The sequence below is a fragment of the Helicoverpa armigera genome, chromosome 15, assembly GCF_030705265.1.
Source record: "Helicoverpa armigera isolate CAAS_96S chromosome 15, ASM3070526v1, whole genome shotgun sequence".
NCBI lineage: Eukaryota > Metazoa > Arthropoda > Insecta > Lepidoptera > Noctuidae > Helicoverpa > Helicoverpa armigera.
Genome location: NC_087134.1, coordinates 541,738 through 554,602, shown reverse-complemented (window position 1 = coordinate 554,602; position 12,865 = coordinate 541,738). Strand labels below are relative to the sequence as shown.

Genomic DNA, 12,865 nt, shown 5'->3' with positions numbered 1-12,865 from the left:
TACTACAGACGTGCAAAACTAGCCAGATAATAATGTTACAAGAACTGTTCCTAAACAAACTTCGACACTAGAAGTCGATTATCTATTAGCAGCTCCAGAATCAGCAAATTATTACACGAACCATAATAACGTACAAACGAACATTTTTCCGGAACATCGCAAAACTGTCGATCAGCAAGTAATCATGTTATAACTTGTTTTTAAGAACGTCCAAGTTTCCAAGAAGATATTATTATATCTCTGAGTTCCTGATTAGTTCGGCAAAGTGCAAGATGTTAAATATCGTTAGGTACCGTTTTTATAAGAAAACTTTGCGCTATTTACACAGCGGGGTGAGGTAGTACTTGATCTTTAACTTTGGCTAAGTCGCTACTGCAATTCGTAAATTTCAAGCCGCTATGAGGCTGTGAGTAACTTCAGTTCTAACTTTTAGTAAAATTTTGCAGAGGAAAATGGTAAAGGTCTGCAAATTGAGATCCAGAACACTTTAGCGGTATCATTTTTAACGGGTTTCTGTTGGTTGTGCTCAGCTACGTTTTGATAACTTGAGAACTGGTTCGGGTGATCTTCAAAAACTCAACACGTCATCAGCAACTTTTCCCATTTAACAGGAGTCCAGGCAAAAACAGATGCTCATACGAATCTAGAGCATAATCCCAACTGTGTAGTATCATTATTATCAGTACCATTAACGCAACAGCTCTTTTGTTATCTGCTAACACATAATTAGGACAAGTAATTTAATCACCATTAGTTGTAGTTAACACGAAAATGCCTGATGTTTTAGTTTTGTTTATTATAGGTTTACAACTAGTTAAGAGGTTTGGTGAATTATGAAATAATTGGATTGGTCAGGTAGAATCTGATTGTGACCTATCTTGACTTTGAGAACTAAATCCGGAAGAAAAAATATCAAATCTTCCACTACACTTTGATTTATTAATTCGCAGCTCATAGATGAAGGCCAGGATTGTCGATGTTGCAAGCTTTCTTGAATTTATATTTAAAACCCATTCAGGTTCGAAGACAGGGCAATAAATTTCCGGCGAGCCTAACCAAGCTTACACATATTTTTCCAAAGACTCGCGCTGGATAAATACATTTGCATGTTCCCCCAATAAATTATGGCGTTCATGAAAGTCTAGTCGCCCGTTATTTCAGTTAGACCCAAAGGAATTTTGATAATTCACACGGCCAAATACGAAGCGATTAATTTAGCCGGCATTCTACGAACTACCCGGCCGTTCCTCATAGTCACGCTACAGAAGGCATAAATCATGCGAATGCCTCGGCAGCCGATGCTGTTTTTTCAAGCTATTTTTAAGCTATTTAAATTTCAAGCCAAACGTTGAGCTTGCAAAGAGCGATTTGTTCCACGACAGCAGTTGAAATGTTTGAACGATTTTTTTTCTCCGTTTTCGCCTGACTTTTGGGCCTGAAATGCGATTGCTTAAGGCAGACTTTATTGCTGACGTTTACTGCTGGTGTCGTTTTAAATTCTGTACCCACATTGTATAAAAAGGAAAAAAGGTGGCATTGACTACTTTTTACGGGAATGGAACGAATTTAACGTTAGGTTCAATTTGCTCGTATTTATTGCCGAAGCTCTTTCAAGTACCCACGTTCAAAGTAGTTTTTAAAGTTACAATGTAGCTATGAGAACCTTTATCGAATGCAATTGAAAGACACAATACTTCAGAGAAATTCCAACAAATAAGAGCAGAGTTATGTTGAGGTATGAATTTATACTCATCGATAGTATATCGTGCTCCGTGTTCAATTCGATACAATACAATATTCATTCCTTTTACACCGGCAGGAAACCGTAAGTAATTCCAGACCAGACCAGTAAGTCTGTCTAGACGACTCAGGGTCAACGGTTGGACAATCGCACCTATAAGTTCAGAGGTCTTCCTCACTTAGACTAGACTTAAATCCAACTTAATGTATGCAAGGATCTCTAAGCTCATTTCGCTCGCTCACGAGTGCTTCAAGCTGTACTTGGAAGCCTTTTAATAGAAACAACGTTGCGTTCTAGAATTGCAATTACGTCGAGAAGAGTTTCTCGGTAATAGTAACCCTATTTGCATAGCGTTTTATATTCATTTTTTTAAACTTAAGTAACAAGTATAATTTCATTCCAGAAATACCCAAAGGCTTGAAGTTTAAAAGTTTAACACACAGGAAATTTGAGTTAGATACTTTTCTAAAAGTAAAACGCCTCCAACCGGTGTCAATGCTAACTTTCCAAAAAGCGAGGAGCATCCTGTGTCAACGTGCTGGAAGTCGCCAACTTTCAAAAAACTAGATTAAAAGAGAGTAGGATTTTTCCAAGTCAATAAGTAGCTAATTGTATAAAGGGGCTGTCCACGGGTTAATAGAGTAACGCGATTAAAACTCACAATTGAATAGAAGGACGAACAAAAAGTTTGGAGCCGTCGACCACTTACGCGGCTAACGATCAATAGTTCTGTTATTGTGATGCGAGGGTGTCTTGGAATTATATGAGGATTACCAACTAATTCCGAAGATGATTTGGGAATCAAGGAAACCGGATTGGATGAGTGGGGTGGTGCCGCGTCGAATCTAAATTACGTTACGGAGGAAAATAGATAGGACTTCTCTCATAAATAAACAGGACTAGCTTTCTTACTGTAGATACAGTGGATATATTTACTTTTGTGGAATCTACTCATTGTGGAATTATTAACTACGCGAATATTATTTATTTAACTAAATATAAAAGAACAAATATAAAACAACCCCTTAATCATAACCTTCGACTAACCTACAGACAAAAAATAACATATGTTCGTTACGAAAAATCATAAAGGGGAAATGAAGTTAGCATTCGAGTTTCTTTTTTTCGAAAGTGTCGGGGATCGAGTGTCGTCCTTTGGTTCGTCGTAAACTTTATCGTTTTTAGAGTTCCGTCGGCTTAATGACGGCGTTTTAACGTTTTGAAGGCTGCTGAATATTTAAGGCTTAAGTTCCGGGTACGGTGTTTTCGGTTTAACGGTTCGGATTAACCAGGGTTGTAAATGTGATGAAATTTCGGTAAGAGTTATGTTTGGGGTGTAATTTATGGGTTTCGAATAGGCTTGTGAGAGAGAGAAACTTTTCGAAACTGATTCAAAGAATAATAAAATAGTCTACCAGTCTACTGATACATTAGTGATTCTTGGAAAGATTGGTTTAGCAGCTACAGCTGACAAAATTAAACATAACAATGATTACCATAATGCTGATAATTTTCGGTTTTTATCAGAAAGTAATTTACTTGCATGTGATAAGATAGTCGTGACTTTCGCAATTACTGACGAAAGTGATAACAGTTATTTTTGTTTGGCTGTTGATTTTAATGGTCTAGGAAGAAATGGCTCGAATTTTAATGATCTTAGTAAATACATGACTTGCTGACGATTCAGAGACAAATATAGAAAGATTAGAGATAAGGTTTAAAAGTCTGGGTGAAAAAGAAGGATACATTACTACAAGTGCAGAAATCTCAATTCTTGATACACCTAACATAGTTGTAACAACTTACTGAAAATACCGACCGCAGCAAGATATGTGCCGAATGAAAAATACCCTACTTATCGCAAAAAAACTGGGAAGGAAACAAACAATAGTAGCGGAAAATACGAACCAAAGATTGTGCAGCAGTTTTGTTTCTCCGACTTCAGCCGCCGTCATCGCGAGCCCAACGAATTTATAGCTATTTGGACTTCAGACTTTCTGTTTTCATGCGGGAGTTTCGCCAGGAATCTAGTTTTGGCTTGAGGTTTAATGTATAACGTATATCGCGGATTGTTGATGAAGTTTTACGTTCTTATGAGGTTCTAAAAGATTTGCGGTTTGAGGATTTTGTGGGTGATTTTAGTGTGGGGCTGGTTGAAATTAATTTTTGCAACTTAAATTACATTTTGTTATTAACGGTTTGTTTAATTAAGATTCTTTGAAAGACTCATTTTCAATCACAAAATTAATATTATTATAGGTACACAAAAATTAATTCCCTCAAAACCAAACACTATTTTTTACTTCAAATGGAGTTTCAACAATCGGCTTACGAAGAAGCTTGAAAAACTCAAAGAAAAGAAAATTATTAAAGAAACTGGAATCCATTAAAATTCTCTGAAGAACCTAAATATTACTATTCCAAAATAAAGGGTCCGAAAACAAATTAATTTTCAAATTAGTTAAAATTGGTCTGAGACGCGAAAAAAGTCAATTAACGAATTTATTTTTTACGCTCCAGTAATGCTAGAATTCTCAGACCTATTTTATTACTTGCTGTATTTTACTTCAGTGATTTCTAGAATATAATTTATGTTACATTTAAGTAATGGAGCAAGATCGTTGTAACTATCAACTGCAAAGGCGTAATTTAACGACAAAAATATAACCATAATATTACTTTAGCCAAACAACCGAATAAGTACGATAATTTCACCCATATTACTCCTAACGATATCACGTTAATCCTTCTCTTTAAGGAAAGGCTACTTTAAATTGTTCCATATAAGTATACAAATAAAGATTATTGTTGGTTAAAGGCAGGTAAGTCAAGATTATTCTTAAGCAACGTTCAACTATAATAGTGGTATTAAAAACACCCACGGGTTGCAAATTGCAAGTGGCTTGAACACAATCAAATGCTGATTTGCTTCAGCTGCCAACACTGTTTTAGTGTAAACTATGGTAATTAAAATTTTGGGTGGCTTTGCTGATTTAAAGCATAGCAGAACTCGACACTACAGAGGAAGGAGTAAATGTAGCATTGAATTTAATGAAATTGTTTATTATCCTCTTAAGAATTAATAGCGTCTAGTAGTAGTATTTGAAGACCTACACCCGGAAAGAAGAATTACTCGCTCAAACAAATAGCGTGACGATCAATACTAAGAAAAGACAATACACAGGAAGAAATCAACATAGTTTCTCATTTGTCAAAACACAAATTGAACAAAAAACGTTTGCTCCACAAATCACGTTATCAGCCCTTATTCTAGGGTTGAACTCGAAATACCAAACACGGAGAATTCTTGAAATGCCTGCATATCGTGAGCCGCAGTTGTAACGTCGACATTATAGGGAGGAGACACGAAGCTGCCTCGCTACTTGTACGACACTTTTTCTACGAACTCAATGTAAATTGTTTCAAAGATTTCGCGTTAATGCAAATGACTACGTTAATCGCTTTTTAGTGCTTGCCGGAGTAAAGTTGTGCGAGTTTTATGCTTTTCGTAATGAAGGGGTAATGGGATACAGTCCGACTACGAACGTTATATTGAATATAGTCATGATACGTGCTTCTACGTGCTTCTGAATGGACTTCATGCTTTTTACATTCGTGTCTGGAATTAAACCGTTAATCGCAAAACTAATGCAATTGCACGAGACAAAATCGAAGCAGTTTTAACCAGAATAATGGAAAAATATCTGGAAATTAGACAGGCACGTTACACTGTGCAAATCCAATTTTCCGCAAACACCAAAGTCGGGTGAAACATTTTTTCTAAATAAGTAGAGAACGTTGAATAGCAACGGCTAAATAAAAGTACGATAGATAACCTTGTGTAACAAAACTGTTGCTGTACTCTTAGCTTCGCGTCTGACAAAAAATGTTAACAAAAAATAACACAGCCAGTCCGGTCGGTCGCTCGCTACATAATGATCCAAAGCTCCGCCCTTAGTTAATTTTGCATTTTTTTGCAACAACCAAAAGCTAAATTTTAACGTCCATTTTTTTGGCCAATAAAAGCATATCGATTTCATAATTATTACCTAACAAAAAATTGACGAAGATGGTTTTTTCTAGCGTTTCGGTTGCGGATTTTAAGACAACTTAATTCTCCATGGGCTACCCCTTTTTGCCAGAAGCAATTAGTCATAGACCCGACGTATGATATCAGCTACTATAAAAGAATCTAAACAATCGTAATTTTTTACAATATTCAATAAGTCGTGATGACAGAAATGTCGGTAATTGCGCGCAATCAGTACAATTAAATATTGCAATGATACTGTTAATCGTTTCCTTATATTAGCAACGACACACGTTTATACGTTGTATTTCCTTGTATCTGATTGGCAAGAAGCTGCGCGAGCTGAGGTTATCTCGCCGAGAGTGGCAGTGTATGAACTCTCGAGAAACACTCGCTCGCCCAGCGGATGACTAAAAATACATTGTTACGTGTTGACATTGAAATGTTAATGCACTCTCCGCTCGACGCATTTCATGGATACAGCATGGCCTTAATATATGTCTTTTTATTTTATTGATTGTTTTGACTGGTATAGCTTCATTTCATACGATATCGCGTGAGCCGCTGTTTATAATGCGATAATGCGAAAAAATCATAAATGTGTTGCGGTGTCGTTGCTCCCGGCCGTGTTTTTCGTATCGTTCGCGTCACCAGTGTGTGCAGCGGATTTATCACCGGCCTGAGCCACGATACTTTATTTTATTCATTACCGGCTACCGAGTTTTATGAAACATTTATATTTTCAAGTGTCCATCTCATTTATTTCACGGTCGCTTAATTTATTGCAGCCTTTTCTATCGTTAATCTTGGTTTTGTGGAAATCTCTTTACGTGACTTGTAGCATATTTCACAACAATTTTTAGTAATTCATCGCTTGCTTAATTAATATTGTCACCCAGACGTTTTGAAGTTCATTCTCGTTTTAATTATAGGTGTAATCAATATTATTAACAATTGCACGTGTGATGGACGTTTTATTTTGTATTTCAAGGTTTTAATAATAATATTCAAATGTGAGAATTTGTAATATTAACTTTAAAGTTTCAACACTTATTCCAAGGTTTTATAGTATTACAGCCTACTTATGATTTTCTTATGTATTGAAATATTTAATTAGGAGTTTAAAATCAAACAACTTCTCATACCTAGTAAACGAGGAATAATTATTTTTTTCGAGAGGCTTTAGTTTTATTTTTATAGGTACTTGGAAGTTTTATTTCACAACTTAGTGTCATCACAACTATATCGTTACAAATCCAGTATTATTTGTATGAAAATTAAGTCCATTATTGTCGAGTCTTTCGCAATAACATTTTTTGCCAGAATATTTCTGACCCTAAAATGCGAGCGTTCAATTTATGTCTCAAGTCTCGTTGAAAACTTTATTCCGGGATTAAAATTTTAGATTTAAGTACGTTTTAACACCACGTGGGATTTTTTATTGCAGTGGGTCTCTCGGATCGCATGTCTGTGCATCATTACTCCTCGTTAGTAACCAGTTTAGTCAGCGAATTGAATTTCAGTGTCTCGGTAATAGCCGCGTCGGCCAATGAATGTTTATTACGATTATCTCGCAAGATAATAGGGGACTAACCCTTTTCAACCAACACACCGAAATTACAAATTGTTTAAGTTAAATGGGCCGTTTGTAGGACTAGCGTTCACACACCAGCCTAGCAGAAATTTAATTAATTTGACCAAATGCCTATTATTTTGATTGTAACATTGTTTTGAATTGTAAAATGCTATTTATTAGGTATGATTTTCAATTTAGTATTTTTTCCTGTAGGTCGAAAATGTAGGTAGCAGACTTATTGACAGAATTTATTGACCACATTTTCCGATTAGTTAAATTACGTTTTTAATTGAATGTTATTTATAGGTAATAGTGGAGTCTTACACGTCATGTTCAATGTGTTTACAAAATATATCCTTTAGCCATGTGTTGACTACTTTCAGAGCGATAAAATTATATTGCGCGTTACTTTTTGTATATTTTTGTCGAGGAATTACAGTTAGTATATTTTTGTGCGTATGTCACAGATTCGCACATTTTTTACGAGTTCGTGCGTAAATATTTTTGTTATTGATAGATATAATTTTAGATAAGATTTCCTTGATTCAGGGTATTTTTTTACGATTGATATAACTTTGTTTGTTACTCGATTTTATTATTTTGTCGCGTAGTTTCGAAATTAGAAATTTATCCGTCATGGAAAATAAGATACATTTTTTTTCGGATACCTTCTTTTATTTTTATTTTACCAATTTTTATATTTGTTCGCGTGTACGTTATTTTTTTGATCCATTTGATTTTTATAGTTGTCATGTTTTTTTGAACCTACTTTTCAAACTTCATTTTTAAATTGCCCGAATTAACTTTATTATTTTGTTTAGATTTTTTTTAATAGTTTGGGAGTTGTAGTTTTCACTTTTATCACTTTGAAAAAGTTTGTAGTTGGACTTACCTGAGTGGCATCCGTGTAAGGAGTTGATGAGTTTTTGTCGACGAGCTGGGAGCCGAACACGGGCACTCCACTCGACGTCGGCGACAGGGACCTCACATCCGACACTTGTTGGGGCACCATTTTTGTTTATCCAAAAAAATAAACCCCAAATAAAACTTAACACAAAAAAACACAGTTCACCTATTGCACTTAAAAACACTAAAAGACTAATTTGTTTGAGTCCAAAAAAAATTCATAAGTTTCTTAATAAAATATTTATAACAGTCCAAATGGGGCAACAAGGAGCCTCTGTTTGTTCCCGAACCGCAGCCTCTCGGCGGACGAAACTCCTGAGACCTCCCAGTACCTGGACACTATCCTAAAAGCTTTCTCTTCTAGAACGAGATATCTGCTACTATCTTCGTCGCCGGCGAACAGTCCAAAAGTCATAATTTTAGCGGTGTCCCGACCGCAGTTCAGTTAGCACTGCGGGGCGATCGTGTCATAATCAATCGGGAGCGACGAGTGGTGTGGGCTTTATGCGGCTACGTTCGCACTCCGCGGTGACAGAGAACCTACTGACTGAGCGGCAACGTGCTGTCAATATACCCGCGCGCTCAGCTGTTCGCCCCTGCCCCGCGCCGCGCAAGCGCCCCGCCCTCCCCCCGCGTCGCACTCGCGCGCCGGCGGCCGGCGGAAGCGCACGCTTCCTCCGCGCTTCCCGCCGCGCCGGTCCGACCGGTCGCGGTACGAGCCGTGGCCGCCTAACCGTAACCCACAGCCCACGGTGGCCGTTTTAAATGCAAATTTTAGATGTATGAACACTTATTTCGGAGTTTTACGTAAGTATGAAGATGTGTTGGCAACTGTTTCCCGTAAACTTTATGTTTATTAAACTTTTATGCGATAACCGACTAATGGGACAGCGTCTACGTTTTATGGTTATGGAAACTTTGAATTAGGTTTACTTTTGCTTTTCAAATGTTTCTTTATTTTCTTGACACTAAACTACTGTCGAACTAACTTTTTCAAAATAATATGAGAACATGTACTTACTTGAAAAATGGTAACATAATAAGTTAATTTGCTTCACTAAAAGTGAGGAATACCGCATTAAAGAATCTGTTTGAAACATCATAAAACTATTACCTATTAGACCTAGGAACTAACATTTATGTTCTCTTTCCATCGTTTTATTAGGCACTTTAAACGATATACGTAATCAGTGCTAAAGGCTTGTCTATGTTATGATCAAGCAATTAAACGTAATATCTAGTACTCCACATTATTGTACTTAGCTTAATTTAACTGACAATCATAATTACAACAGTCCTTTAAATAAATGAGGTCGCTAAAACAGTTATTTACTTAACTATATAAAACGAAGATATTTCCCAAAAATATTCCCATTTCCCTCAAGTTTACACCCGGCAATTTGCCCAAAAGTACCCACACTGGGCACAAGAATTTATGCCCAATTTAACTACACGGAACCCACGGGTTAAGCTCACTATAATTATCATGGTCATTCATACCTTTTGTCAAAAGAAACTCCATAAAGATGGTTAAACCCGAAATTTGTATGCATCAGAAGGTTTATCATTTGGGACCCTAAAATGGGCACCTTCGTAAAATGAACACTTAATGAAGACTACAATAAGTCAACTAGGGCGAAACTTAGCTTATTAGACTTTCTTGATATGTTACTCATTGAACACTAAACTTACTCATTTTGATATGACAAATGCAGTAACCTGTGAAAAACATTTCATACACTAATACCTATAATTCATTCAAAGTATTTAATCCGTTTTACCAGTGCAATAAGAACAGTAATTACAGTATCGCTAAGTCCCTTTATATCATTTTACTTGGATCTTCCATCCTTCTCAGATGATGGCAAAATTACTTATGATCCTTCTGGATCTTTTCTTTATCCTGACTTCGAGTGATGTCCCGACTACCATCTGCCGTGTGGTTACAGTTTACCCGCATCCTATTGGGTGTGGTGACCATTATTCGGGACATAAAAAAGACGTAAAGTTTTACACTCCAAAATTAAGAAACTTCAATAATAATAGGCAGACTCGAAATGAAAGTTTAATTAAGTTAGCAAAACTTAATTATTGTTAGTTAAGTAATTTCAAAATATAACAAGTTACAAGATTTTTGTGTTAAGAAATATGTAATTAAAATGTTATGATTGATATTGTTTAATTAAACTTTTGTGTAAATCAAATCACTAACGAATCTATATCACCAAGTAAATTGTCCCGCGAAAACCATAGAAATAATTCTATAATGTGTAAATAAATAAAATATCTAAATAACATACTAGCTTAATTAAGTAAGTTTCTATAAACAAGTTACTAGATTTCCCAGAAATTATCTTAGATGACGCAATGTTAATCAGTATTACAGCATCACTTCAACTTTCTACTACAAAACTGTGGTTAGTGTAGTAGGGCTAATATACTAGGAAACTATAGACTTCAAGTCAATCAATTCTATATACCTTATTTATTTTAAGTTAAGCAAAGCTATTAAGTAAGACTCACGGAGTTAGGAAAATCATTTTGTTCTCCATGGTAAGACAAGTATTTTTCCCGACTATGCCAGAAGGAGGGTTATGTATTTCAGAAGTATGTTTCATAGCGATGATGCTATAAGTACTATTGAGCAGGCAACTGGGTTGCCTATTGACAGAATAACTTTGGACCATCTAATAAATTGTTTTGGATTTTTTGATGCAAACCTTTATGTTTTAAAAAAGCTAGCAATCAAACATTTAATATTCACACATTAATAATTATCTTTGATTGCGTTTCCATTTATCAAATGTCTCAGGGCGTTTTTCTTTCTTCTCAAATATTTACTTAAACATTTAATAAAAACGTATTGTAATTTGTAAAAGTTGTAGCTTTTGCCTGGATTCGAACCCACATTCATACACTATTGTACTAAGACTAAGTTTTTAATATAACCTAGTTTCCTATAAGTCAGATAAGCAGATGCACCCCCATGAGGTAACCACATTAGACACGGGGGCGCAAAACCCATGGATTGCTTCAATTATTTCGAACAAAACCGAGGAACACCTGACGGAATTCGTTAATTCGTAACAAGTTATGAATATTGAATAGCTTCGCTGTGGTTTTGTTTTCACGGTTTTTGGGAATAGGGGTAGGTGTAGGCAGAAATGGAGGTGAGGTAGGTATTGAATAGTAGACGAGTGTAAGTTAAAACTTTTAAAACATATAGGTTTTTGTGCATACTACTATCTCCACCTAGCATTTGTATAAGTAAAGAATTTAATTTAAATGAAAAAAAATGTTGCATGTTATGTACATTAATTATAAAGGACTTGTTTCAGTTTGTTCTAATTAAAGGGCGAAACTAAAAATGAATACAAACAATATTTAAATCCCGTACATAGGAGGAAAGTTAATAAATTATCATGTGACAGATTGCCTTAGAAACACAATTGGCGGTTTCCTGGAAGATTCTTTCCTTATTTTTTCCCGTTTTTAATATAACGTTAGATACCCCAAATTAGAGAGTAATTTAATTTAAATTAATTGTGTTTTTATGATAACAAACATTCGCTAGCTCGGCGTAAATGAGAAATTATTATAGGGATCTTTTTAGGCAATTTCCGAACTTTTAATTCGAGCTTTCAAGACGGGAATTTATGATTTTATTATTCGCTGTCCGAGTTTTCAAACTGGAAATGCAGTTTCCTTCTGTTTTATGGATCTAAGTAAAGAGCGTTTAGTTGAAATTGTTTTATTGCAGCTGTTAATTTGTTTTATGGCTGATCAGTAAAATCTGATAGCAATAGTTTAGAGTCATTAGAAAACGAGCTATTAAATTAAAACAGTTATTTTTAGTTATTGGCAGAAAACTTTTACAAAATAGGGCCTTACAGCCTCAAAAAAGTGAATCATACCTATATAAACACATTCGATATGTTCGCATGACATCCACAGTCATTCATATGATTGATACAAACATAAGTTCGGATGACAGTCGTAATTCTCTTCCCTTCCGCATCGGATTAACTTGTGCAGTAACTACCTACATACTAAGTTAGTTTTGCTAACTTTTTTGTTTATGACCAGCACATTATTAGTCTTTATTCATACTTTCCTCGAAGGAAATAAATTATGTGGAAATACTAGCTGTGTCATGCGGTTTTACTTGTCAATAGCTCTCACTTATCATGTTTTTATTTTTATTTTCTTTTTGCGACGTCCCTAATTCCCTAATTCAGTTGGCAGTTATCCCTTAAATACCTGAGTAGATTATTAATCAATTTTCACCAATGGATATAGTCATTCAACTAAATGACTTATATTCATGTAAAGCATTTGCTAGTGGTAGTGGCATAAATTAAAACGTAATTTAGATTCAAACGTAAAAGTTATATTTTCCATCCGTCGAAATATGTCCCAAGATTATCAAGATCAGATTTAAACAGACAATACATATTAGACTGGCTTTTCCCCAGGTTTTCATAGACTCTATATTGTCGTGAAAGCGCTACAGACAGACAGAGATGCTTTTCCATTTATAGTATTAGTAGGGATTGATAAAGCCATAGGTATACGCGTGTATGGTAAGAACACCATCTCCTGACCCCATTGC

General features: G+C 35.4%; 1 protein-coding gene across 1 annotated transcript in view; it reads right to left on the bottom strand.

Annotated features, from left to right (window-relative positions):
• Window positions 1-8,839, bottom strand: part of LOC110376305 (transcription factor SOX-12) — a 97,446-nt gene extending 88,607 nt beyond the window's left edge. Inside the window, exon 1 of the mRNA XM_021334729.3 lies at window positions 8,240-8,839. Within this exon, the coding sequence (XP_021190404.2) occupies window positions 8,240-8,359 (120 nt within the window). The 5' untranslated portion in view covers window positions 8,360-8,839. The remainder of the gene's footprint in view (window positions 1-8,239) is intronic.
• Between the last annotated feature and the right edge of the window lie 4,026 nt (window positions 8,840-12,865).